The sequence below is a fragment of the Pituophis catenifer genome, unplaced genomic scaffold (assembly GCF_029215685.1).
Source record: "Pituophis catenifer annectens isolate HBS135680 unplaced genomic scaffold, rPitCat1.0.hap2 SCAF_2, whole genome shotgun sequence".
In the NCBI taxonomy this organism is placed as follows: domain Eukaryota; kingdom Metazoa; phylum Chordata; class Lepidosauria; order Squamata; family Colubridae; genus Pituophis; species Pituophis catenifer.
Window position 1 is genome coordinate 176,102,056 of NW_027256882.1, and position 26,669 is coordinate 176,128,724.

Here is a 26,669-nt window from a genome sequence, read left to right on the forward strand (position 1 = left end):
TTGTTGTAAGCCGCCCAGAGTCCCCAGGGAGTTGGGCGGCATAGAAATGCGATCGATAAATAAATAAATAAATAAATAAATAAATAAATAAATAAATAAATAAATAAATAAATAAATAGCTGGAAAGCAACTAATTAGAGACAGCTGGCATAGATAACTTGATGAACAGTTCAAGCACAGGAAGAAATTTTTCAGGGGCGCTCCCTGTCTTGGCCAAAGTGCTACCCTGGCATCATTGACAGCAGGAATTCCGGACCGATCACACATCCTCTGCATCCTTGTTAATTTTAGGTATTGAACCCACGGGTAACATGGTGAAGAAGAAGGCTGAGTTCACAGTAGAAACCATCAGTGCTGGTCATGGAGAGGTGCTGGTTTATGTAGAGGATCCAGCTGGCCATCGTGAAGAAGTAAGTATTTTCAGAAGCATATTGGGAAGAGTGGATGGGATCTGAGGTGGGAAGCTGAACCGTTTTGGTCTACGTAATGACTGCTTCAACTTGTCCTATTTATCGCCTAGGCTAAGGTCATCGCTAACAATGACAAGAATCGGACATTCTCAGTGTGGTATGTGCCTAAAGTGACAGGTGTCCACAAGGTAAGAAGCATGAATATAGTGGCAGTGAATGGAAGAATGCTTAGGAGTGTTCTGAATGCCTCCCCTTACTCCTCCTCTGACTTCCTTCCTTTTTTGTTCCAGGTAACGGTATTGTTTGCTGGGCAGCACATTGCCAAGAGCCCTTTTGAGGTGAATGTGGACAAATCCCATGGTGATGCCAGCAAGGTCACTGCTCAAGGCCCTGGCCTCGAACCCATTGGCAACATAGCCAACAAGACTACCTACTTTGAAATCTTTACTGCTGGTCAGTGAAGGGGGTGGATCCTAGGCAGATAGCAGCCTGGATAGAAAATTGTACCAATGAAAATGTACTTTTTTGAAAGTTTATAAGAAGACAATGATTCTGTGTCTCTCTCAGGTGTCTATGTGGCTTCAGGACTGCTCTCAGAGGCTTGATTACTAAAAGGAATAGCAAATATTTCCTAATTTCAAGCTCATTTCTAGGTTGTAATAGTTGAAGCTGATGAAAGAGTTTAAAGGACTCTGTTCAAGGATTTTAGTGTCCTTTCATGGATTGCAGAGAATGCCAGCAAGTATATCATGAGCAAATAGCTTGTTTTGTAGATCCGAATGTGGGGCTTCCCATTTGGAAGCATGATTCCTCTAGAATAGCTCACTAGCTTCAATGTCAATGGTTTGGTTAAAGGAATGGCTGCCTAGTCATTGATTTAGAATAACTCTTGTCATTTTATTCTTGTATATTGTTGAGTGAGGTGTGTGTGTATGGGGGAGGGGCGAGATACAGACTACTAATGGTAGAACTACACGTTGTACATGTTCCTTTCAAGAATATGAATAATTGTAGCATTTTAGTCACTGAATATCTTAAGCTGCTCAGCCTGTTCTTATTGAACTTGGCATGATATAAGATCAAACAATGATGTACGGCTTGGATGATATCAGTTGTTCTGAAACTCTCAATTTAATCCAAAAATATCAGTTTCTTGGAAAGGTTTTTTTCTTTCACTTGTCCATCCTGAAACACATTGTTGTTCTTGTACAAAAAAAAAAAATCTAGTTACGGTTTGCAAAACAAGACATCTCTCATTGTTGCTTTTTGTACATATAGTTAGGAAGCGAGTAGCTTTAAGTCTTCAAACATGAAAGATGATTAGATTTTTAACAGCTACTAGTAAGCGCTTACTTGCATTGCTTGCTGTATCTAGCGCTCATGAAATTTTTGCTAAATCCCAATTGAAGGCTGTTCTAGAGCATTTACATTCTAAATTTACCAGGACTCTTCCCATTTATTTTCCTTTGTGGTTTGTATTATGAGCCCTGAGCAAAGTCTGAAGGAAAAGATACAGAGATGTAGACCAAAAAGTTTTCTGATAGTTTTTCAAAAAGTTTTTACTAGATAACTTACATAAGAATGCTATACTGTATGTAGAGGAAGCAGTATAAGTACTATAAATTGAACTCTGTTCTAAGAAGTTAAATTTTCCAGCTGCATGAATAGGGTTTGATAGTTTGTTCAATTGCTAGAATTCAAATTTAAACTATGCTTTGGGTCAAATAGCAGTTCCAGCTGTCATCTTTCTCCAAATCAATGTCATTTGTTGAGATTTTAAGATTGCCTTTGCCAACTGAATGCCCTCTAAATAAGCTGGCAATATAACTACCATTCTGCTTGAGAATTCTGGGCAATGCACTGTACTCCCAATAGGTCTAGGGACACCAGTTAAGGAGGACTAAAGGCAAAATGGTTTTGTAATGAGGCAGTAGAATGCATTTAATGATGAAAATTCTGTTTGCCCTAAAGTAATAATTGCTAATGGAGAAAGCATTTACATAATTTTGATGCTTTAAAGAACCGCCGGACTTGGAATATTGGTGAAAAAGTTTGAGCAATAATATTTGTTAAAATATTGATCTGTAGAGAATGGAAACCGGAGTACTTCCCATTTCTGTGATTTCAAATGCAAATGGGTGTGGGAGGCAAAGAAGTCTACTTTTAGGAGCTGGGTTTTCCATGGGCATATCTCCACAGAAATCGTTCATATGGAAAGAACGAAAGTGCCTTTAGAGTTGGTCTAGTCGCATATATTGTCCAGGCCAGTTTGCTTTGATAAATTGCCACTGATAAAACAATTTTTTCCCCCATGCAATGCAGCATTGAAGGATTAAACAAGATACGGTGCATGTGATATTTAAGTTGTCTTATTACTGTCCCAGGTGCTGGGGTTGGAGAACTTGAGGTAATCATCCAAGATCCCACTGGCAAGAAAGGAACAGTTGAGCAGCAACTGGAAGACAAAGGCAATAGCACATATCGCTGCTCCTACAAGCCCACTTTGGAGGGCACTTACACCATCTACATTACCTTTGGTGGGATTCCCATCCCTCGCAGCCCATACACAGTCACTGTGGGACAAGGTGAGTCTTCTGGGCTTGAGAGGGGGCCTTATTGTCCTCATTATCACTCACTCTGCTTGGGTTCCTCTTTCTGGCCAGAAGAGGGTAAAGCTCTACTCTATGCTAACTTCTGTCCTCTCCTTTCTGCCTACCTTCTCCTATGCTGGCCAGCTCTACTCTCTTCTGTCCTCTCTTCTCTGAAGAGCCATCTCCCTGGATCTCTGCTGACTCTCATCTCCTCCCAGCTGCTGCGCGCCTGGATCCAGGGCTAATGGTATTTCACATGGCAAGCGAGGGTGGAGGAAATGTGACAGAAGTGCATGTCAGTTGTGTCTGTGGGGCAGCCTATAACTTTAAAATCCCATTCCCTTGTTTTCATGTGGGTACCCAGCATATTAATGATGCAAAGAATCTGTATATTTAGGTAGTGGAATGTTGTCTGTTTTTAGAGAATCGCATCCTACTGAACTCTTGTTTCTTTTGCTGCTGCTGCTGTAGCATGCAACCCCAATGCTTGCCGAGCGGTGGGTCGAGGCCTGCAACCCAAGGGGGTCCGAGTAAAAGAAACTGCAGACTTCAAGGTGTACACCAAGGGCGCTGGCAGCGGTGAGCTCAAGGTCACAATCAAAGGCCCAAGTAAGTCCCCTAGATGTATTCTTCCCCCTTGTGGGTTTGCATTTTACAAGGGGGGGGGGTTTTGGGGGGAATGGAGTTAGATTTTATATAAACAAACCTGTTTGATTTCATCCTGTGTTTGATGTTAGCTCCTTATCGCACTTTCCCAGTGTTCAAAGTCGTGCTGCAGCTGTTCTTGTTCAAAGAGTTGTACTTTCTTGTCTCTTTGGTTGATGTTTGGTACTAATCGCTAAGAATTAGCTAGTAAGTGGCCACAAAGGAACTATAGGTAGTTCTCGACTTACAACAGTTCATTAAGTGATTGTTCAAAGTTACAACATCACTGAAAAAAGTGACATGACCATTTTTCACACTTACTGTTACAGCATCCCCATGGTCACGTGATCAGACGCTTGGCAACTGATTCATGTTTATGACGGTTGCAGTGTCCTGGGATCATGTGATTTATCTTTTGCGACCTTCTGACAAGCAAAGTGAATGGGGAAACCAGATTCACTTAACAACCGTGTTACTAATTTAACAAGTGCATTGATTCACTTAACGATTGTGGCTAGAAAAGTCATTAAATGCAGCAAAAAAACAATGTTTCACTTAGCAATTTTGAAATTTTGGGCTCAATTGTGGACGTAAGGCAAGGACTACCTGTACTGCACAGAGTTGTTGCCCATGAAACTAATTAGATGAGAATCTGTTGTGTTTTGCTGTTGGTGTTTGATAGGTATATAAGGTTTCTGGTTCTTACCTAGGCTTTCAATTTCTGTGACTAGTAGTCTCTTTTTCTAACATGGCAGGCTAGTATATCCAAAATAGAGGAATAAACTTTATATCCTAAAAGAATGGCTGACTGAAGCTTAATTTCACTCGTCTCTTGTCTGGCGCCATCCTGACATTGGGCATTAATTTTAGAGGTCATATTTCTCTCCTAGCATCAGAGGTGGATTTCAGCAGATTCTGACCAGTTCTTGAGAATCAGTAGCGGAAATTTTGAGTAGTTTGGAGAACCGATAAATACCACCTCTGACTGGCCCCACCCCCATCTATTCTCTGCCTCCTGAGTCCCAGCTGATCGGGAGGAAATGGGGATTTTGCAGCAACCTTCCCCTGGATCGTGGAGGGAATGGAGATTTTATAGTATCCTTCCCCTGGAGTGGGGTGGGAATGGAGATTTTACAGTATCCTTCCCCTGCCACACCCACCAAGTCACACTCACAGAACTGGTAGTAAAAATTTTTGAAACCCACCACTGCCTAGCATGTCTGGAAGGCCCAAGGGAGAGGAAACTAAACCTTTATCCTTTGTAAGTAGACCATCCCTGTGAAACACACCTCCTGGCATGATGCTTCTAATCCTGAAATGTCTCAAAATTAGTGAGCCAGCTTGGACCCAGTAAACAAAAGAGAAAATGTCTAATGTCAACATACGCTCTCACCTTAAGCAGGTCTCAGCCTGACCATTGCATGTTATGGAGTGGGTGCAAAGGATAGACATGGAGACAGGCTAACTTATTATGAAAGAGATCCAGTGAGGGCAAAATTTAGCTTTTGGAAAATGAAGTAAGATATAGCTACTGGATATTAGTAGTTGAAGTATGCTTCTTGGAATGTTTTCTTTTTTCTTTTTGTCAGTAATACCTAGTCTCAATAAATGCATTCAACTCTTCTAAAACAGGGAGCCTCTCTCTTTTTTTGCCTATGGACGTGTTAAATTCTTGGGCCTTCTAGAAGGCAAGTGTAATTGGCCTGCAAATTGGAGATATGTGGGATTTGACAGCGGTAACCCTCATTTCAAACCTCAAACAGGGTTGGGCAACTCTGCCTAAGGCAACCTTAAAAAGCCTGAGCCAAGAAGATAAATATCTTGAGAGCGTGGCTGCTTCAGTTTATTCCCTTGGGGACTCCTACCTATAAAGATCCCAAAGATACATTGGGGAATGTTAATGACATCCGGAGTTTTGTTGTTGCCAAATAGTAGATTACACTCAAGCTCAAAGGTGAGCTGGGCCAGGCCTGTTTGATCCAGGCCATTTGTGAGGCTGGAGAAAGAGCTAAGATTTCAGTTTCTATGGTAAGAAAATAAGGCTATTTAATGAAAACCCCTGTTCAGCATTGAAAGACAGAATGGGTTTTATGCTCAGCAGTCTCACCTCTTCTATTAGGGTGAGAAGACCCCACAAAAAAGGTGCCAGAATAGGATTTGCACCAGGGGTGGGTTCTGCTTACCTTTACTACCGGTTTGCAACGGGGCCGCGCGCATGCAGAGAAGCGTTTTGATGACATCAGGGTCAGTGGGCAGAGCCTCCCGCCAGTTTTACTACCGGTTCTATAGAACCGGTGCGAACCGGGGGCAACCCACCACTGATTTGCTCTTCACATGGCGTCTGCCGGGACTCTCTATATAAATGGGACATAGTATCCTCCCCTCAGTGTGACTGCAGGGTTCCATGTCAAACTGTAGATCACATTGTGACCAACTGTAAGCTGGTTGCATATACCAGTCTAGAATCTGATTTTTTTAAAATATAAACAATGCTGGGCTCCAATGCTTAGATGTCCTTGACATTGGTGTTTCAACATAGATTTTTTGACATTTATATTTTGTTGGGTTCTACTAATCTAGTTGAAATGTTCATTTATATTGCTAGTCCGTGTATGTTATACCATATGCTAAATAAATAAGGGTAAGATGATAGCATTGGTCAATGACAATTTGTAGTACAGATAGTTCTTGACTTATTAACATAATTAAGTCTGGAATTACAGTTGTAGTGGTGGTCATTAAGCACCAAATGATTACCTTTTTTGCAACAGTTGTTAAGCAAATGCTGCAGTTATTAAGCAAACACAAACCTTTTTTTGACAGAAACTGGAAACTAGCAAAAAATGCCAAAAAAATTGCTGTCCAATGACCATGGGACACTGTAAACAGCTGTAAATGTGAATTGGTTGCCAAGCATCTAAAATGTGATTGTGTGACCATTGGGGGGGTGGAGCGCAGCCCAAAAATAGTATGTAGTTTTGGGGAGAGGCCCATTGTAATTTTGCATAGTTGCTAAGTAACTGGACATTAAGTGATGACTACCTGAATACTTCCTTCTTTTACATTCCACTCTTTCTTTCCCAAGAAATGCAAAGGTTTCAGGTTAAACTTGAGAAAGGCCTGGTCAGTTGTCAAGGCAACTGAATAAACTTCATGGTCTCATGGGCATTCAAATCTCCAAGTACTATATTGGGCTTGCTCCTATGCAGTGTGCAGTAAGCTGCGGGGTTGTATTTCATGACCTGGAATACATGCATGAGGTTCATATGAGTAGCTTGCAACTGTAAATATTACTGTTTCTTGGGTATTGTTTTTCCCCCTATACAAAGAGGAGTTTAGTTGCTGTAATCAGGGATCTGACCCAAGCCATTGTCAAATTCTCTCCCTCCTCCAAAATCAAATTTATAAGACCTAGGATAGAAAAATGCAGAAATGCTTCTCACTTTCTACAAAAAACCCCATAATAATCACTTGGGGATTCCCCCCCCCCCACCAGTCACTACAAATTAGCTATCTGAGGAAGCTGCCTCATTGTGACTAATTATAGGGCTGGCTTGATTTGATCATTGCAATAGTCTCTCTCTCTTTGCAGAAGGATTAGAAGAACGTATCAAGCAGAAAGACCTGGGTGATGGAGTATATGGTTTTGAATACTACCCAACTGTACCTGGCAATTATACTGTCACAATAACTTGGGGAGGGCAGCACATCCCCCGCAGGTGAGATGGAGGGCAAGAAAGATACGACTATTATTGAAGAGTGTCTGTTCAGGCTTCTGAGATTGTGGAGAGGAAAGATTTAAAGTTCTGTGATACATAACTGGGCTAAACAGGGCATGCAAGGTTGCTTATATAGAACATAAGCATGATATAGGTGAAGATATTTGGCGTGTAAGTAGTGTTCAGTTTTGGAATTTGCTGACCAAAATGAGGCAAATAGTAGAATTCAGTAATTCTCTTGTTCTACATCTTGATGGAAGATTGTGGTAGATAAGTTTCCACTGGGAGTATCAGTAGTGCAAGTCTGAACAAACAGCTTTCAGGTGCATTGAGTTTTAGTTCCCAGAAAGGAGAAGTCTGGTTGGGAAAGACCGCGATAGGGTCTCTCTACAAGGATTACTATTACTGAAGCAGAACATAAAACTTTACCTCTTAACTTGTAGCCCATTTGAGGTGAGAGTTGGGACAGAATGCACAAACCAGAAGGTGCGAGCCTGGGGGCCAGGTTTGGAAGGAGGTGTCGTGGGCAAGTCGGCGGATTTTGTAGTAGAAGCCATTGGGGATGATGTTGGCACATTAGGTAAGTGGTCTTCTATCTTGCATTTCTATGTTCATGCAATTTGTTTATATAATTTGCATCCTCCCATTTCCCACAAGTGTCTCTGGGCAGTTATAAGGATTAAAAACCCTAATACATCCCTAATCTGGGGAATTCATCCAAATGTCTGTTGAGAACTTTCTTCCCTTGTAGGGGAAAAGAAACTAATTTGACCTGTTTTCCCAGTGTTTCTTTTTCTCGTCCAGCCTGCACAATAGTTTTGCCCCATTCAGTCTCTTCAACAGGCACATTTGGATAATTTCAATATTGGGGGCTGTCATCTTAAGTTACCCTACATGTGGAGTTGCCTTGAGGATGGTTGATTTTCATGAGAATCACAGCTGCTCTATAAAGAATTCTGTGGGCTTCCAGAGTCTGTCTGGACATGACGTAAAATGTTATACGTCACCTCTTTAAAATATCTTTGCACAGAGGCCAGACTTTTCTGAAGGACTTACCCTTATACTTTCCCACTAGTTGAGGTAATCCATGGCCCTACTGGATGTTATATCCTTTGGCGGGAACAGTGGCTATCAAAACTGGCATTTTGTAGTGCTGCTAACTTGGGGGGCTCTCCCCTGACGAAGCCTCCATGTGAGATGAGTGTTTAATACATCACTGCCACTGGCCCCAGAATAATACATTTGGAGTTTTTATACTGATATGATGACCTCTTTAGTGGCTTCTTAGCCGTAGGGTTATTTTTTTGTCTATGATCTGTCTTTCTTTTTTTAGAGATAGTTTATAAAATCATTTTTTATGAACAGATCATATGGATAAAGGTTGTTTCTGTTCAGAGGTTGAGAACTCTCTGCTTATCCACAGACATTTTTTCCTAAGAACTGACAGTGTGTGTGTGTGTGTGTGTGTGTGTGTGTGTGTGTGTGTATTTAGAGCAGACGACTCGCATCGTCATGGCAGCATCATGTGACATATCGGGACTTTTTCCCCCTTCGCTAAACCGGGCGTGGGCAGCACGTGAAGCATCCAACCCACGAGCCAGGAGTTTGACACCCCTGCTCTAGAGAATGATCCTTTACCTTTCCAATTTTTACTCCATCCTTTGCCTCTTTCTCCTCCTCCTCCCACCTCTCCCTTAGCTGTCTGTCCTGCCTTATTTACATGGAATTGTCCAATTAACCCTTTACTTTAAAGCATTTCATTTCATCACATTCCCTTTTAAGGATTGGAGGCTTGTAGCATTTTTTGTCATTTGTTTATAGATGATTTTGAGAACCTTGGTTTGTATGATCCAACTTTTCCCAACCTTATGGTTTTCTAGGCAAGTTGCATTTCAGTGCTGTTGTGAAATTAGAGAAATCTTAGCCTAAAACACCGGGAGGAATGCATCAGAGGGATGGCTGGATTAGTAGCAGAATATCACATGAAATATGTTCTCTTCAGAACATTGTTCCTTGTATGCTTTGCTTGCGTGGTATAAATCAGGGGTCTCCAACCTTGGCAACTTTAAGACTTGTTGGACTTCAACTCCCAGAATTCCTGGGAATTCTGGGAGTTGAAGTCCACAAGTGTTCTGCCCCAGCTACGGAACCCGAAGAATGTAGCACACACAAAACTCCAAACAAAACTCAGTTTACTTCAAAACACCATCTTTTGCAAATGCAGGCTGTTAATTAAAACGTCCTTAACAACCTGCCAGAAAGTCCATAGATAAGATAAAGTCTTAGGAGAGTTGGCAGAAAGCCCAGAAGCCAGGTTTGCAAAGACAATCCACATTCAATGAGCAGGGACCGAACATGCATTGTTTCCTGCAAGGTTTACAAGCTGTGTGCAAACTTAAATAGGCTAAGGGAGTGGCCAATTAGCCCCAAGCCTTACTCTCGAGGAGACCTCCTCCTGAGTAACCACTCCTGCCTTTTGGCAGCTCTGCATGCTCGTGCATTGAGAAGAGGCTCCTCCTCTTCATCCTCTTCACTTGAAGGAGCCTCTGGAGGTTCTGAAGGCCCTGACTGAATCTCTGCCTCTGTCACCACATCTTCTTCAGCCTCCTCGCTGTCTGACTCGAGCGCCAGCTGCACAGGCTGCTGGCGCGACACCACACTAGCCTCCTCGTCATCAGGATCAGCAACAATCCGCGCAGGCCACTGGCGGGCCACAACACTAAGTCTTAAAGTTGCCAAAGTTGGAGACCCCTGGTCTAAATGATCTTCCTTCTCTGTTCTGTGTAAGCGCCTGATTCATTCTCTCTGTTTCTTGAAGGCTTCTCAGTGGAGGGTCCCTCACAGGCAAAGATTGAGTGTGATGACAAGGGAGATGGCTCCTGCGATGTGCGCTACTGGCCCCAGGAGCCAGGGGAATATGCAGTCCATGTGCTCTGCAACAATGAAGACATCAAACTCAGTCCCTTCATGGCAGAAATCAAGGCTGCTCCCAAGGACTTCTACCCTGAGAAGGCAAGTATCTCTTTGCCGGAGAGGTTTTGCTCACTAAGGGTTATGTTTGTTTTTATTTTTTTGTGCATCCTGGCTTTAGTTTTGTGTGCAGATGCTTCTTGGTAGGAGAACAGTTAATAGCCAGTCATTTGGCCATCTGCGTCTGGCTGGGGGTGTGGGATGGGGTTTCAGATCATGTCTTTAAGAATGTCTTTTTAAAGCTGTGTCTTGTGTGTGAGGTTTAAAGCTATTGTTTCCTTGGGAAAAATAATATAAATCAAGGTTTCTTGCTATCATGATTGTGGAAATCTGCAAAGGGAATTTTGAGCAGGTCTCCCAAATGAAAACAACGAAACGAAAGGTCTTTTGTGCCAGTTGTTCAGGACTTTATGCAACTTTAATTCTGGTTCTCTGGCAGATCCTGCCTTCTAAAATCTCTTACCAAAATTGATCGACTTTTGTGTATGTGGGTGTCTTGTGATAGTCAGCAGAGGTTTTTCAGTTAACAATTCTCTTCCAACTCCTTTCAAGGTAAAAGCACATGGCCCAGGCCTAGAGAAGACAGGTGTTGCAATCAACAAGCCTGCAGAATTCACAGTTGATGCAAGGAGTGGTGGAAAGGCACCTCTCAAGGTGCAAGTACAGGTGAGATCAGCAATGGGCACAGGATTCTCCACTGCTAAAAGATGCCTTCCTCAACCTGGTGTCTAACCAGTGTATCTGTTTAGATTGGGATTTTAACTCTTAGACATGAGTGGGAAGTATAAGGAATGGAGCAGTCTTTGGAAATCCTGCCTCTGTTCGCCGCAGTGCATCTGGAGGGCACCTGGTTAAAAAGTTGCTCTATAGGAATTGGAGAAGTGCTTTCTCCATGATGGGGAAAGTGAAGAAATTGTGGTGAAAGACATTGGCCTGCAGAAAGATGATTTTTGATTTCTCTATTTCAGGACTCTGAAGGATCGCCGGTAGAGGTCTCGGTGAAGGATAACGGCAATGGCACCTATAATTGTTCCTACTTGCCCAAGAAGCCAATGAAACACACAGCGATGGTGTCGTGGGGAGGAGTCAATATCCCCAACAGTCCTTACAGGGTTAGTGTTCCTTACAGTAGCAAGCAAAATTATTGGGGCAAAATGGAACTTCATTTATCTTGATCCCAGGAAGCAAAAGGCTGCCCAGAGTGCCCTACAAAAACCTCTGAAGCCAGATATGTCTTTTCACTAGTAGGTTTCCTTCCAAACAACAACAGTAACAACTACTTTATTATTATGATCAGTCAGTCAGGTGTTTAGACTGGATTTGGCATTTTGTACACACTGAATCCTTCCCAAGGACCTAGGATAGGCAGATGTTGTTTAATAATATAAAAGGTAACATCGCAGGATGTAAGCTGTTTTAAGTAAAGCTGCCCTTTGCAATTGACTGATGGTGATTTTGTCAATGCCGATGGTGTTCAGGTGGTACTACAGATGTTTTGGAATTGTACCCAATATTACTATCGGTACTGCGTTTGCTTTCTCTTTTGCCACAGTGGTTCTATTTGCCACTCTTTGTATTTTGTGATTTCATCCAGTTCTTTCTCTTCTGCTGCCTCCAAGTATTGCAGAGTCCACTATCCAGACTTTTTCTGTCTGTCTTGTCAACAGCTGTTAAGTCTGGGGTGTTGTATGGCAGATGCTTGTGTGTTTGAATTCTAAAGTCCCAGAGCTTTAGCTTCTTTATTTTCTATTACTTTGTCTATTTTGTGGTTTCACCATTTCTTGCTTGCAGGCAAATAGTATTTCTTGCAGATACTCCAATGCACCCTTGTTACTACGGTACTTTGTCAATGCTGTTGTTTGTAATGAGTTGATGTGATCTTGTATTGATTCTGCATGACAGTCCACCATGTCTTCATTTGTTATGTGTTGCTGTCTTTTCAATTCTGGCTTTATATGCATTATTATACACAGCAATATGAAATCACAGCTGCCGATTCTTTAGCTAGTATTGTTCTTCATATGCATTAAAAAAATTTCCCAAGAACCTAGGAGATCACATTGTATCAGGATAATATGTGTGTGGATCCAAGTACTTGGCAATATGCAGATTTTCTAAGTATCATCCAAGTTTCTTTGGTATGGCACCTAATGTCCTGATAACCACTGGGACCTCCACAGTTGCTTTTGCCACAATCTTTCAAATTCATTTTTCAGATATTGATACTTCAAGGTCTTCAATTCTTGGTCTTTTATTCTACTATCCCCTGGTATTGCCACCTCAATTATCTACCCCTTTCTTTGTTTTAACAACAATTAAATCTGGTGTGCTATGCACCAGGACTTGATCAGTTTGTATTCCGAATTCTCGCAATATTTTAACCAGTACATTTTTGACGACCCTTTCCTATTTATCCAACAATTTTTCATCACTGGTGAATAATTTTTATGGATATTCCAGTTAATCATTTTGGCAATTGTGCTGGATCATTGTTTATAATCACTTTTTGGATTTTCTTCCATGAGCTGTGTATATGATGTACACTTTCTTCTACTTCTTTGCATAGCCTGCACTTTGAACCATTTGGTGATATATTTTTTTCCCAGTATTGGCCTTGGTTGCATTAGTTCAAATAGCTTGTTCTTTCTTGAATACTCAAAATAAACCTTCAGTTTCTATTTTTTAAATGTTCCAGTTATAAGCCATTGTTATTACTTAGCTGTAATATAATAACCCAATGCAGTGAACATTGGGCATGGAATAGAAAGCAGTTTTTCCTTGTGAACAAATCCGTTTCGGCTGCAACATGGCTGGACTCCGGTTAGATTTCTGTCCTTCCTTTTTTTTTTTTCTATTGGTGGCCTGCACACTCATCCTCTTCAGGCTTTTAAGACAGATCCCCAAAAACCAGCACTAAAGAAGTTACCTTCTTGCTGTGATGACTCTAGGAACTTTTCTAAGATACATATTCCAGTTTTGGGCAGAGCACTTATCGTCTCCCATCTCTCCAGCCCCAAGTTCAAAGACAAAATTTTGCATTCTTGTGTCTCTAGGTAAATATTGGAGCTGGCAGCCATCCCAACAAAGTGAAAGTATATGGTCCTGGTGTGGCGAAGACGGGCTTAAAGGCTCATGAACCGACCTACTTCACAGTGGATTGCACAGAAGCTGGGCAGGGTGAGTTGAGCCCTTTCTATCCTTGATGCCTTGGAATGTTTGGCATTGCTGGAATGGAGGAAGAGGAGGAGTGGGCCACCCCCGTCCCCAGCCCACCCCACCTTCCAGTCCAGTGTAAGCCACACAGAGAGTTAGCTCTGAGAAGCTAGTCTTCTGAAGTACAGCAACCTTGGTCTGATTAAGCGTTGGGGGAGGTGGGGGGGGGACATTTCAGGCTCATTCTTAATTGGGGAACCAAGAATAAATGCTTGTGTTGTAAATTGCTCTAAGGAGCACTTAATGCTGAAGGGCAGCACGTAAAAAATGACTTTTGTTTCCTGCTCCCCCTCCCTTTCTCCTTCTGGCAGCCAAGGGGAACAAAAGACAAGGCTGTACAATCTTTCTAGCCTTTTCATTTAGACTGGCTTCTCCACTTCTGATGCCCAGTTCTGAAGCCTTTTGTATCCTAACTGCTGCTGTGTGTGTTGAGAAGGTTGCGTCTTTGGAATCCCTTTAATTGGCTTTTCCCTCCCCTGCTCCCTCCCATGGTTAGGCGTCTCACAAAGTCAGTGGTGAAAGTAAGAGGGGGAGAGAGAAAATTGTGCTGCTTCAGATGTTGCCAAGATGTAGCTCCCATCAGCTCCAGCCACCATGGCCAACCGCTGATATAGCATCTGGAAGACAGTTTCCAAAACTTCCAAATGGACAAGCACCCCATGGCTGGAAAATGCTTGTGCTTTCTCGCTGCTGATTTTTAAGTGCAGTGGAGTGCAGAGATAGAGTAGTGCCTAACTTGTATTCTGTGGCAGACGGTGACTAAACTTCCTCCCCAATTGCTTGGCATAATGCCTTAATTGTGCTGCTCTGTTCATACAGTACCGTGTGTCCTTGAACAAGTTACAGAAAAGAATTAGCAATCAAGAGAAGCCATTCTGGCCTTGCTTTCCCATGCCCTAGAACTTTGATATTCTTCATTCTTGATTTCTTCTGAAACGATGTAGAGGTAGATTATAAAAAGTATCCTGAATTTTATGCACACTTCATACGTGGATCGATGCCCTGCATCTTTGCCTTTATTTTACCATTGTTGTTACTCCAGAAAAAATCAGAATTGCCCATTGGAGAAATGATCCACCTTTAGCGTGAAAGATTGAAACTGGAGGTTGATAGACTTCAGGGGCTGCACTATATGGGAACATCTTGGCTCACTTTTGGGATTTGGGTCACAATTGCAGGCGCAGGTTGTAATAGCGCACTTAGATGCCTCTCGTTGACTTATCTCTTCTTAAAGGTGATGTGAGCATTGGCATCAAGTGTGCCCCTGGTGTGGTGGGTCCAGCTGAGGCTGACATCAATTTTGACATTATTCGGAATGATAATGACACCTTCACAGTCAAGTATACCCCCCGGGGTGCTGGAAGCTACACAATCATGGTGCTGTTTGCTGACCAGGTGAGGCCATTTCTCAGCACTGCAAAATTGGGGGATGTGCGAGAGAGTCACTTGGAGATCATTCTCGTTTTCACCTGCTTCCTCTTCATCTCTAGGCCACTCCCACCAGCCCCATCAGAATCAGAGTGGAACCCTCGCACGATGCCAGCAAAGTCAAAGCTGAGGGACCTGGCCTCAACAGGACTGGTGAGTTGGGGATATGCTTTGCAAGAGGCTGTACGTTACAAATAGGAGCTTGGAGCTTAGAAATTGTGTCTGGAACTCCTGATCCAGCAACCTGAAGAAGGAACAGAACTCAATCCCATTTAACGTGGAAAAAAACAAAAGGCTTTGTAAATATTGGAATTAAGCAGCGGTGTCCCGGACAGGCTTTTAACTTATTTTGATAAGATGCATAATTTCCTTGTCTGTGCTTAGGTGAGCTTCCTGAGGTTCTCATGCAGCCATTAGTGCAACCCAACTGCAATATTGAAATGGGACAAGGAGGGTGGGTGCCAGTTTTAGAATGAATTTTAATCTTGTGAGCTTAAAATCAACTTATCATATAACACGACCGCCCAAAGTTATGCCTGGGAAAAAATAAACTCTGTTCTACCCCATGGAAGTTCTTGGTACAAAAGTCAATAAAGCAGAAAGCATGCTTACCAGCCTGGAACGTTTGCCTGTCCTTCTGAAAGTTTCTCCTACTTCCTCAGGTGTGGAGATGGGGAAGCCAACTCACTTCACAGTTAACACCAAGCCAGCTGGCAAGGCCAAGTTGGATGTGCAGTTCACAGGCCCAGCCAAGGGAGACGCCGTAAGAGACTCTGAAATAATTGATCACCATGATAACACCTATACTGTCAGATATACCCCTGTGCAGCAGGTAAGTTATGAGAAGGAGAGGGTGATTTTCTGAGATATGGCTGAAACATGGTGTCTTGTTAAATAGCAAACTACTAGAGACTTTGTACAGATTTACCATTTTAGGAAAGCAAGGCTTTTAATTGAAATCTTGCTAGTCAGCCAGGGTGGCGGGTGGGGATGGGACTTGGCAGCCTTACTCCCTTCTTTCCTTAAATAAGTAACTCCTGGGGAAGTGACTTCTGGGAAACATCTAGATGGAAAGTCAGTAGGAAGGATGCGGGCCCCGTAGAAGGGGAAGAATGAATGGCAGGCTAGGATGCCTATACAAACAGTAATAGTGTACCTCTTGTATTTCAGGGTAACCTTGGAGTAAATGTAACATATGGGGGAGACCACATTCCCAAAAGTCCTTTCAATGTGGGAGTAGCTCCCACCCTGGACCTCAGCAAGATCAAGATCTCTGGGCTTGGAGACAGTATGTATCCCAGTAGCTTCAATTTTTTGCTTGCTTTTGCCTCCTAATCACAGTAAAGGGTGCTGAGTAACACAAAACCAGCACTCTCTGATTGCTGTGATTTTTTTTTTTTTTAATTGGGCACTTCTCAATTTCTGGAAATGTTGTTATTGCATTTGGCTAACATATTATTTTAGCTGCTGTAGAAGCTGGGCATTTGTTGTTTCTTTCTTTAAAAGGAAAAACACAATGATTTTTCAGTACGTCTAATTCTGTTGCCGATGCAGCATGGATGAAAATTGCAGCTCACAACATCTGGAGGGCTTTGGGTTCCACATTTCTGAATTGAGAGTTCAGTAAAAAGCCAGTGTGCACTGCTGTCTAGCATCTGCTAACAGTTGTCTTTTGGGACTGTACCAAGAAGCCTGCTTGTTCCAGCTTTCTGTCAGGACCAGATGGCCTCTGGGAAGTTTGCACAGGACATGCTTCAAATGACAAAATAGAACCTAATATATTTATGGCTTAAATAAAAGGTGTAGTTCTGTTAGAATTTAGACTCTGGTGCCCAGTCATCCTTGGGGTTTTGCCATCAGTGAAAGCTTGAGAATCTCAAGGCCAAATTATATTACACAAAATTGTGGCCAACAGGTTTAGCTCAACTATTTCTCATGTACATACACCCCACATCTGTCAGTCTCCATCAGATTTATCCTGAAATATGATGGTGATTTTCATCCTAGCCATCCAACTCCTTGCTTCTGACCAATCCAGGGTTGCGAACCCTCTCTTAAAATATATTTGATACAGTGTTGAATAGTATGGGTGAATTGAACACAACTGTGATAATGGGCAGCACCAAGTTCCCTTATTATCCCTTCACCTTCCACCAGTTACACTGTGTTTGTTCATGCATGTACATCAGGGGTCCCCAACCCCCGGGCCACGGACCACTACTGGGCCTTGAGCCATTCAGAACTGGGCTGTGGAAGTGGTGGGCAAGCATGTGCACGCACATCCCCACTTGCGCGAGCTGCAGGCATTTGCACAAGTGGCATGCGTGCCCAGTGCTTGCACAAATGGAGCTGTGCGTGCGTGTGCCTGCCACTTGCCCAGAATCATCCCCTTTCTTTCTTTCCTCCCTCCCCCTCTCCTCCCCCAGGCAACAAAACCGGAAAGGTTGGGGAACTCTGATGTGCAGCATGACTGTATATCCAAACAATTTGCCTCCTTCTGGGTCTGTTCACTATCAATGTAAATTTGAATTGGGATGACTCCTAGCCCAAAGCAAAACTCTATATCCTTTTACACATTGATTACAGTTTCCAGCCCGCCCCCTCCCTCAGCTGTAGTTCCAGTGTTCCATGGGGTGATGGAAAACATACTTAAAGAACAGGCATGTCTTTAGAAACCTCCCTAGTGGTTCCTGAATAAAACTTTTCCCTTCCTGGACATTTGCCAGGGCAAAATGGCTGGAAGCATTCCAAGGCTGCCTTGTTTTTTTTTTCCAGGAAATATTAGTCATGCCAACAATATCATTCTCTCTCCTTAGCTTAACTCCAGCTGCAAAGTACAGTCACCTTCCCCGTGGCTTGGTATAATAAAGGCATATCTAAATGACTACCTAGGAAAAGAAGGGTCACCTCAGATGTCTTGGCAAAGCATTTGTAAAGGATAGGAGATTTGTGGGTGGAATCCTCTCTTCATTCTGGGGGAAATGGGGCAAAAGATGTCCGGTCAATTCCAGATTTGATCTTCATAGATGTGCACTTGGTTCTTGCAGAAGTGGAAGTGGGCAAAGACCAGGAGTTCACTGTTAAATCCAAAGGTGCTGGAGGCCAAGGCAAGGTGGCTGCCAAAATCACAGGCCCATCCAGTAAGCCTGTGCCCTGCAAGGTGGAGCCAGGCTTGAGCTCAGATAACAGTGTGGTGAAGTTCATTCCACGAGAAGAAGGACCCTACGAAGTGGATGTCACCTATGATGGTGTCCCTGTTCCGGGCAGTCCCTTCCCTGTGGAGGCAGTACCTCCCACCAATCCATCCAAGGTAAGAGTCCCGGTTCTCGATGGGTGCCTTGGAAAATGTTGTCCATTCTCTCCTTCTCATTTAAAGCACTCCTATTCTGCTAAATTAGATTCTACAGTCTTGCCCTAATTCAGCCAAGAGAATTCTATTTAGGGAATACGATCCTGGGTATCAAGGAATCACACCCTATTTATTGCCATGAGCCATTCCTAGGAAAAGGCAAGAGGATTCAGACGAGTAAACGTGGGTCTAGTTCTGTGTGTGAGTAGGTGCCTCATATTGGAGAGGCAGTTGTAATGTGATAAATGATCATTTGAAGGCTCAGCCAGTGCTTGAATCTCACTGTATGTGAACGGAGATGCTGGATCAATTCACAGAAAAGGTCTCATGGATTTCTACAGACTTAATTTCTAGATAAGAAAATCTTGTCTTCAGAACTTCCCTTTGATAGTTAGCTGCCCAAGTAGTAGTGACTCAAAATGTAGTCTGGAGAGTAAATGGAGACCTAGAAGGTTGATGCACTTTATTTTCCCCTGCTCACTACAATGACATCCTTCAGATGTGAGAAATGTGTGTCCCTGCAAATGTTGCTTCATTACAGCTCATAGTAGTCGCACCCAGCATGGTGAATGGGGAGAGATGCTGCCCAGAATTTGATACAAGATTATATAAATGTTTTAAATAAATAAATAAATTACTGCAGCTAGTGGGCAACAGCATGCAAAATGTCACAGCTTGGATTTATATGTACAAATTATAAGGAATGCATTTATCTCTCTCTTGGTTGTAGTATAGCAGCAAAGGATTGTCTTTGGAAGGGGATACAGTGCAACGTTTTGTGGGGTTTTTTGAAGAAGATTTTGCTTATGAATTAAGTCAACTTATCTTCCCTTACCCTACCCTCCAGGTGAAGGCTTATGGACCAGGCTTAAAGGGCGGCTTGGCTGGCACTCCTGCTCCTTTTACCATTGATACCAAGGGAGCTGGGAACGGAGGCCTCGGCCTGACTGTGGAAGGCCCCTGCGAGGCCAAAATAGAATGCCTGGACAATGGAGATGGCACTTGTTCAGTCTCCTACTTGCCCACGGAACCAGGGGAGTACAACATCAATATCCTCTTTGCGGACACCCATGTGCCAGGCTCTCCTTTCAAAGCCCAAGTGGTGCCTGGCTTTGATCCATCCAAAGTGAAGTGCTCTGGACCAGGGCTGGAGCATGCCACCGTGGGGCAGGCAGGAGAGTTCAGCGTGGATTGCTCTAGTGCTGGGAGCGCTGAGCTCACCATTGAGATCATCTCTGAAAGTGGCACGCAGGCCGAAGTCCACGTGCGGGACAATGGCGATGGCACTTACACCATCACTTACATCCCACTCTGCCCTGGTATCTACACTATCACCATTAAATACGGGGGGCAGCCTGTACCCAACTTCCCCAGTAAGCTCAATGTGGAACCAGCGGTGGATACATCTGGCGTTAAAGTCTATGGTCCTGGAGTGGAAGGCAAAGGTAAGAATGGCAGGAGATAATCCAGAGCACTTGAGACTCAGATACTGAGTTGTTGTCTGTAGGTTAAGGCCAGAATAGAGAATCTCATGAATGTGTCCCCTAACTTTCTGTGACTGCAGAATAAAGGTTAACAACAACAGTTGGGACTGGAATTTCCATCGCTAAGGGATGTGATCCCAAAGTGCAACATTACATAACCATGTTACTTAGTGATGGTCACCATTTACTACTTTCTATCGGCTTCCCCACTGATTGCTTATGAGATGCTGGCAGTGAAGGTCACAAATGACCATGGGATGTTGCAGTTTCGTAATTGCAAGCCAATCACTGAGCACCTGGATCACAATTATGTGACCGTGGGGACATTGCCATGGCCAGAATGTAGAGGACCAGTTGCAAATACTATTTGTTCAGTGTCATTGTAAGTTTGAATTGTTGCTAGGTGTTTAGTTAATTGAGGACTACCTATAAAAGCAAATACTTGAGCACCACTTAGGTTTTCTGCCTCTGTTTATTGGGGGACTAATTCTGTTTCTTGCATACATAGAGAAGGGTATCAGGGAACTTTAGCTGTTTTCCTAAAACATTCACAGCCATATAGACCAGGAATTTAAATGCATGGTGTATTTGTGCTTGTTGCTAGTTACACAGGGTGTTGGCAAGTCCTTTTAAATAAGCCCTGGGCTTTATTTTAAGAGAATGAGAATGTACTGAAAAGTTGGCATATGAGGATGAAAGCTGTCTGTGTCGGAACCCTCTACCCCTGGTGTTTCCTGGCTGCAGGATTAGTTTTCATCATTATTATTATGCCTTCAAGTAGGTCTTGACTGGTGGAAACTGCCTAGACTGGTCCCTGCAGTTCTCAAGGAAAGATTTTTAGAAGTGGTTTGCCCTTGCCTGATTCCTAGGGCTGAGAGAGAGTGACTGGCCCAAGGTCACCCAGTTCGTTCATATGGGACTACAATTCTGAATCTCTCAGTTTCTAACCTGGTCCCTTTAACTACTATACCAAACTGACTCTCAGCTGCAGGATAATGATGATTAATAATGATTTGGTTTAGGAAAGAACCCCAACAGAGGAAGAACTAATAGATAAGATCTTAGAATGCGCTGAGATGGACAGATTAACAAAAGAAATTAAGGAAAAAGAAGAGACAGAATATTATAGAATATGGAATAAATGGTATAATTGGCTTAAGACTAACAATAAAGAACAATAACTATTAGGAGAGAAAAACAGAAGTACAAAATAGAGATGTATCATATATGCGGAGTGGAATAAAAATGTATATAATATGAAGGTAGAAATGTATAATAGTAAAGAGATAACTAAAATGTACAGTTCTTTATAGGGGAAAAAGGGGGGAAAAGGGCAGGGGAAGGAAAAGGAGGCAAAAAAGATGGAGTAATAGATTAAGATAAAGGGGAAGAAGAATAAGTAATAACTGGAAGACCACTAAGAAACAATGCTTAAATATGATAAGTTATTTATATGTTTTATGTTGTGTAAATGTCCAATATATGTTCTAATAAAATTACAAATTTTAAAGGAAAAAAAAATAATGATTTTGTTTAATGATAAACAGGACAGGCTGAGGATGACATTCTCAGTTTCAGTTTGGATCCACGAGTACTAAGTTAAAATAGCTTATCTAGTGGTACTGATGTCACAGGGGATCCAAAGTGTTCATAAATCAGATGCAAGGGAGGTGGAAGTTTGGGCAGGCAGGCAGGCTAGAAGAGTCTAAGGCAGGGGTGTCAAACTCGTGTCGTCATAACGGCATCACATGACATATCGGGACTTTTTTCCCCTTTGCTATACTGGCTGTGGGTGTGGCCAGTGCATGACGCATCTGGCCCACGGACCGCGAGTTTGACAGTCCTGATCCAAAGTCTTCTTTACTGATGCTGCTGGTGCTCTCTCCAGGTGTATTCCGTGAAGCCACAACAGAATTCAATGTGGATGCCCGAGCCTTGACTAAATCCGGGGGCCCTCACATCAAAACCAGAGTATCCAATCCTTCAGGAAACCTTACAGAGAGCTATGTGCGTGACAATGGCGATGGTACCTACAATGTGGAGTACACACCTTATGAAGATGGTGAGTTAGGGGAAAGAGATCTATAAGGGTATTGGAGAGGTCTTGGTTGACATGGGTTGGGGCAGAAGGAACTAGTTCTTCTGAGATTTTTGGTCCACTCGACCTGCAAGCCTGCTGCTTTTTTTTTAAGATGAGAGGATGCCTTAATATATAGGAATAATTTTGGGAGACAGGAGGAAGAATCACAGCCCAGACAACAATCTGATAAATGGAATCTCAGTCTGAAGGAGCAGTGGAGGTAGACAGAACATCTCAGAAGGGATTTCCTTCTTAGTTTTCAAGAACAAAGGAGGGGAAAGGTACTTTCAGGCTTGCAAGATTCTGTTATTGAAATCCTCGAATAAAGGTTAGTGTTAGAACTCACAGTTTCTTGCCTGGACTACCTCAAAGAGTCAACATAGGATGTGTTTGTGTTAGATGAAGAAGTGTGTCCAGTTGTTTAACCTCCCAAAGTGCTTAGGAGGAGCATAACCTTTCTTGTCTCCCTTTAGGTGTCCATTCAGTTGATGTGACCTATGATGGCAGCCCTGTCCCAAGTAGCCCTTTCCGTGTACCGGTAACTGAAGGATGTAACCCTGCAAGGGTGAGAGTGCACGGGCCCGGCATCCAAAGTGGGACTACTAACAAGCCCAATAAGTTCACAGTGGAGACGAGGTAAACATTAGAAAGCGAGAATGCAGCAGCACTTGAAAAGGAGGAATGAACAAGAGTAGCTCTTAGTATTGGCTGGCTACTTTTACCCATCTTTCAAAAAGGGATATATCAAAGTTGATCAAGAATATGTTGCTGAGGGAGGGGGGAGGGGAGGGAAGGCAGCCATTGAGGGAGTCAAATTAGTCAAGTACAGATAGCGCCATCACTTCCCTCCTGTATTTTGCGATTTGCAAAATTTCCCCCTGTAATCACACTAAAAAATTACAGTTTGTCATCAGTTTTTGGATTTGCTCTGGGAGCCCATACCAAAGGTTTTGGGGCACTCTATATGGTGCTGGAACTCGAATTGTACACTCTTCAAGTAAATCCCCTACTTTGATGCTTCCCCCTGAGATTATTGCAAAGTGTTTTAGGCTAAGATGCAAGTTTGTGGTGGGTTTTGGAAGGATCTGAAGTGCATACCATTGCCGAGAAGACAAATAATACAGCCATTAGAGGTAGCCCTAAGTAGGCTTTAGGGCTTTAAACAGAAGTGCAGGGCTATATAGATGAAATCCAAGTAAGATATAGCTACATCCTTCAGGTGTCCATGATTTCTGACTTTATAAACTTTACAAATACATTGGCTCCAAATTGGAACGTAGAAATCTGGGGCTGCCCATCCCTCCAGACTGATGTAGTCACTGAACTGCTTTAACTTTTAGATTCCTTTTCTCTTTCTCTCTCTCTTTCTCTCATAGCAGCTGCAATTCCCTATAATGGAAGGCTTGGTTCAAAGCTCAGGGCCCTCTTTGGAATGCATGACCCAATTGTTCCTTCTTTCTGCTACAGGGGTGCTGGTACTGGTGGCCTGGGCCTAGCAGTTGAAGGTCCCTCTGAAGCAAAAATGTCCTGCACTGACAACAAAGATGGTAGCTGTTCTGTGGAGTACATCCCCTATGAGCCTGGCACCTACAACCTTAATGTCACATACGGTGGCCACCAAGTGCCAGGTATGACTTGATCTGGATGTAGTGATAATAGGCTGGTTATAGCAGTGCTGATTAGAAGTTAGAATTTGGTAACTGAACTGGCCTGGTGGTGGCAATCCCTCAAGACTTCAACAGGACACCTATCTGGGCCACAAGTGCAACATAGCTTAAATGCATTTGACAACTCATCATAGTCATTAGCTTGGCTGTTTTTTAGGCTATGATCAGCCTAGGTTGGGGAAACAATTCCAAGATAAAAGATTGGGTTGCCTTTTTATAGAATGATACAATAATAGTATTTGAGTAGTGGTCTTCCCCTCTTGAAGCCTTATGCACCTACAGAGTAGTAGTCTCTCTATGGAGAAGGAGACTCAATCTCTTTGAATGTGGTTGGATGACTCTGGTATAAAGAAAGAGGAAGTCACTTCCTTGCAATATGGGCAGAAAGGTAGTGATGAGTTTGATGATGGAAGAGGCAGCCAGGCCTCCTCGTTTTCCATTCTGGGCATGTAGTTTCCACTGGAGGAAGAAGCCTTGTAGGCCCTATCCAATCTTTGGCTCAAAGATTATTGCCTCATTATTTACTGCATTTATATCCAGCTGCTTCTCTGGGAGCTGAAGAGACAACTTGTGTGGAATCTAATTTTATTAATTAGATAAATTTTATTTGTACAATAACAATCCCATGAGGTGCATTAGGTTGAAAAACAGTGGTTGGCACAGTGTTTGTGGCTGAACAAGGAACTTGGCTCACGACTCCCCCAATTCAGAACCTCAATCTCTGCACTGCACCACAGGTTTCCCATCATTTCTATAGGTATAAGCCACTACTGTGGAATGGTTAGTCTTGACCAAAAGGTTAACGGCATGGATGTCTTCAGCTTGGTTGCTTCTGAAAAGAGGAGCCCATAAATTGTGTTTAGGTTTTGGAGCAATTCAGCTGCTCTTATCTAAGCAATAATTACCAAACCAGGAAGGGTGGAGTAGGAAATTCTGGCATAGGATCAGGTGGGTATAATGGGGTATCCTCGGCTGAGTACAAGGCATCTTGGTGCTGGTCACTAGTAGCAGGTATGGCTCCCTATGGCTGGAACCTGTTCAGAGTCCTCAAATCGGTTGGTCACTCGCTAAATCTCACATTTCCCAAGCTTCCTTAAAGGCCAGAGAGAGAAGCAGAAAGAATAGCAGAGAGGTTGTGAAAATAAGGATTACAAATGTGTCTCTTTCACAGTAAGCAATGGATGGCGTGAAATCAAATAACCTTTTTTAAGAACTACAGGAAGCTTCCTCCAAGTTGCAGTTCCTTGACTCAGGTTATGTTTCTTTCTTCTCTGTAGGAAGCCCATTCAAAGTCCCTGTGCATGATGTGGTGGATTCATCCAAGGTAAAATGTTCAGGCCCTGGCCTGACTCCTGGTGTCGTCAGAGCCAATGTTCCCCAGTCCTTTACAGTGGACACCAGCAAGGCAGGTGTGGCACCCCTCGAGGTGAAAGTTCAAGGTCCAAGGGGTAAGTAAATCTGTACTTGACTGGACAAATGGTGTCTCCTTTGAGCTTGGTTCATCCCTCATCTCTTGCCCTTGTCCTACAGGAGTAGTTGAACCTGTAGATGTAGTGGATAATGCTGATGGTACCCAGACTGCAAGTTACGTACCAAGTCGTGAAGGACCGTATAGCATCGGTGTGCGTTATGGAGACAATGAGGTGCCTCACAGGTAGGAACAGATTGGCGGAGGCCAAAGAACAGAAGCCTCTGTGGCAGAAATGCAGAAACATAGCATTCATTGACAAATTTCTGATTCTTATGATTAACAGACCTCTCTTCTCCCAAAGAACCATATTTGAAAAGTGGAAGCTCAGAGGGCCTGAGAAGAGCTTCTGTAGCATTTGGGATACCTTCCATGGTGGTTTCCTGCATTACATTTACTCTAGGGTGACATAGTGAACGGTCTGTGAAACAGTCGTTTTTGAGGCCTTCAACCATGAAGAAAGGGCAGACCTGGTGGTAACAAAATGTCAACTGGGTTTTATTCCATGGTAATAGAACTTGCAGAAAATAGAAATTGCCTAGTTAGCAACTCTTAAGAGCCACTGGGATGCTTGCTTGGGCTAACGCTCAATATTCCTCATTACCTTCATTTGCAACTTGAGAAAAAAGTCAAAAAAGCTTGCACCATCCATTTTTTTAAGGGCAGAAGATACTCGGGGGAATACGTCCCCTGTTTATAGTCTGTAGAAATTCTCAGTCATCCAGGTCATGGTTGTCACAAAGGTGCTTTTTCAGGAGGCAACTGGACTTCTTTGTTTTTTTCTTTTGAAGACATTTTGCTTCTCATCCAAGAAGCTACTTCAGCTCTGACAGCATAGTGGGGAATGGAAGGATTTATACTCCTTGCAGACAGCTGGTCATTTGCATCCTTTTAGAGAGTCCTTGAAGCACTTGGAGGTTTATCTGTGTCCTCAGGGTCACCTGAGTAGTGCTCCTGGTTCCTGTAGTCTGCAATTTTTTTTCTCTGGAAAACCATTCCTACTCCCACACCATTCAGAGGTTGTTCATCCCTAATTGTATAGCTAAAATGTCTGTAGAGATTCTCAGTCATCCAGGTCATGGATGCATGGATGCACCTTTGGAATTCCCCTGTTTATCTACAGTTGCTTCTGCTGAAGCTGCACCAAAAGCTCTCTCATTGAGTCTGCCCTTGCCTCTAACTTGAAAAGGGCAGCCCTTAATCCCAGTTCCAGCTTTTTTCAATCTGATGCATTTTCAATATATTCAGAGTGAACTTCTCAAAACTCAATTTAACATGTCGGAAGTGAATTCTGAGGGTACCATTCTGATTTCTTGGATGGGTGTCAGTTTGGGAAGACTATACTGTGTTGTAAAATAGGACAATTAGAATAATTTCTGATGCTGAGGAGCATTTGTGCACCTTAGAAGTGCAGATGTCCTTAGACTTTTTGATAAACTCATATATCTACTTAGCCCTCACATTTCTTCTTTCTTGTATTTCTCCAGCCCATTCAAAGTTAAGGTTCTACCTACTCATGATGCTAGCAAGGTAAAGGCCAGTGGTCCCGGACTAAACACTACAGGTGTTCCAGCCAGTTTGCCAGTAGAGTTTACAATTGATGCTAAGGATGCTGGAGAAGGCTTGTTGGCTGTACAGATCACGG

General features: G+C 43.0%; 1 protein-coding gene across 4 annotated transcripts in view; it reads left to right on the top strand.

Moving 5' to 3' along the window:
• Positions 1 to 26,669, top strand: part of FLNA (filamin A) — a 70,144-nt gene that overhangs the window by 12,981 nt on the left and 30,494 nt on the right. For all 4 annotated transcript variants that reach the window (XM_070938153.1, XM_070938155.1, XM_070938154.1 and 1 more), the window contains exons 5-27: positions 292 to 410; positions 521 to 598; positions 701 to 863; positions 2,795 to 2,995; positions 3,473 to 3,610; positions 7,239 to 7,365; positions 7,809 to 7,945; positions 10,184 to 10,377; positions 10,888 to 11,001; positions 11,304 to 11,447; positions 13,389 to 13,512; positions 14,783 to 14,943; positions 15,039 to 15,129; positions 15,639 to 15,808; positions 16,147 to 16,264; positions 18,024 to 18,286; positions 19,173 to 19,770; positions 21,698 to 21,871; positions 22,363 to 22,525; positions 23,357 to 23,517; positions 24,834 to 25,004; positions 25,087 to 25,210; positions 26,512 to 26,668. In XM_070938153.1, the coding sequence (XP_070794254.1) occupies positions 292 to 410; positions 521 to 598; positions 701 to 863; positions 2,795 to 2,995; positions 3,473 to 3,610; positions 7,239 to 7,365; positions 7,809 to 7,945; positions 10,184 to 10,377; positions 10,888 to 11,001; positions 11,304 to 11,447; positions 13,389 to 13,512; positions 14,783 to 14,943; positions 15,039 to 15,129; positions 15,639 to 15,808; positions 16,147 to 16,264; positions 18,024 to 18,286; positions 19,173 to 19,770; positions 21,698 to 21,871; positions 22,363 to 22,525; positions 23,357 to 23,517; positions 24,834 to 25,004; positions 25,087 to 25,210; positions 26,512 to 26,668 (3,890 nt within the window). The remainder of the gene's footprint in view (positions 1 to 291; positions 411 to 520; positions 599 to 700; positions 864 to 2,794; positions 2,996 to 3,472; positions 3,611 to 7,238; positions 7,366 to 7,808; positions 7,946 to 10,183; positions 10,378 to 10,887; positions 11,002 to 11,303; positions 11,448 to 13,388; positions 13,513 to 14,782; positions 14,944 to 15,038; positions 15,130 to 15,638; positions 15,809 to 16,146; positions 16,265 to 18,023; positions 18,287 to 19,172; positions 19,771 to 21,697; positions 21,872 to 22,362; positions 22,526 to 23,356; positions 23,518 to 24,833; positions 25,005 to 25,086; positions 25,211 to 26,511; position 26,669) is intronic.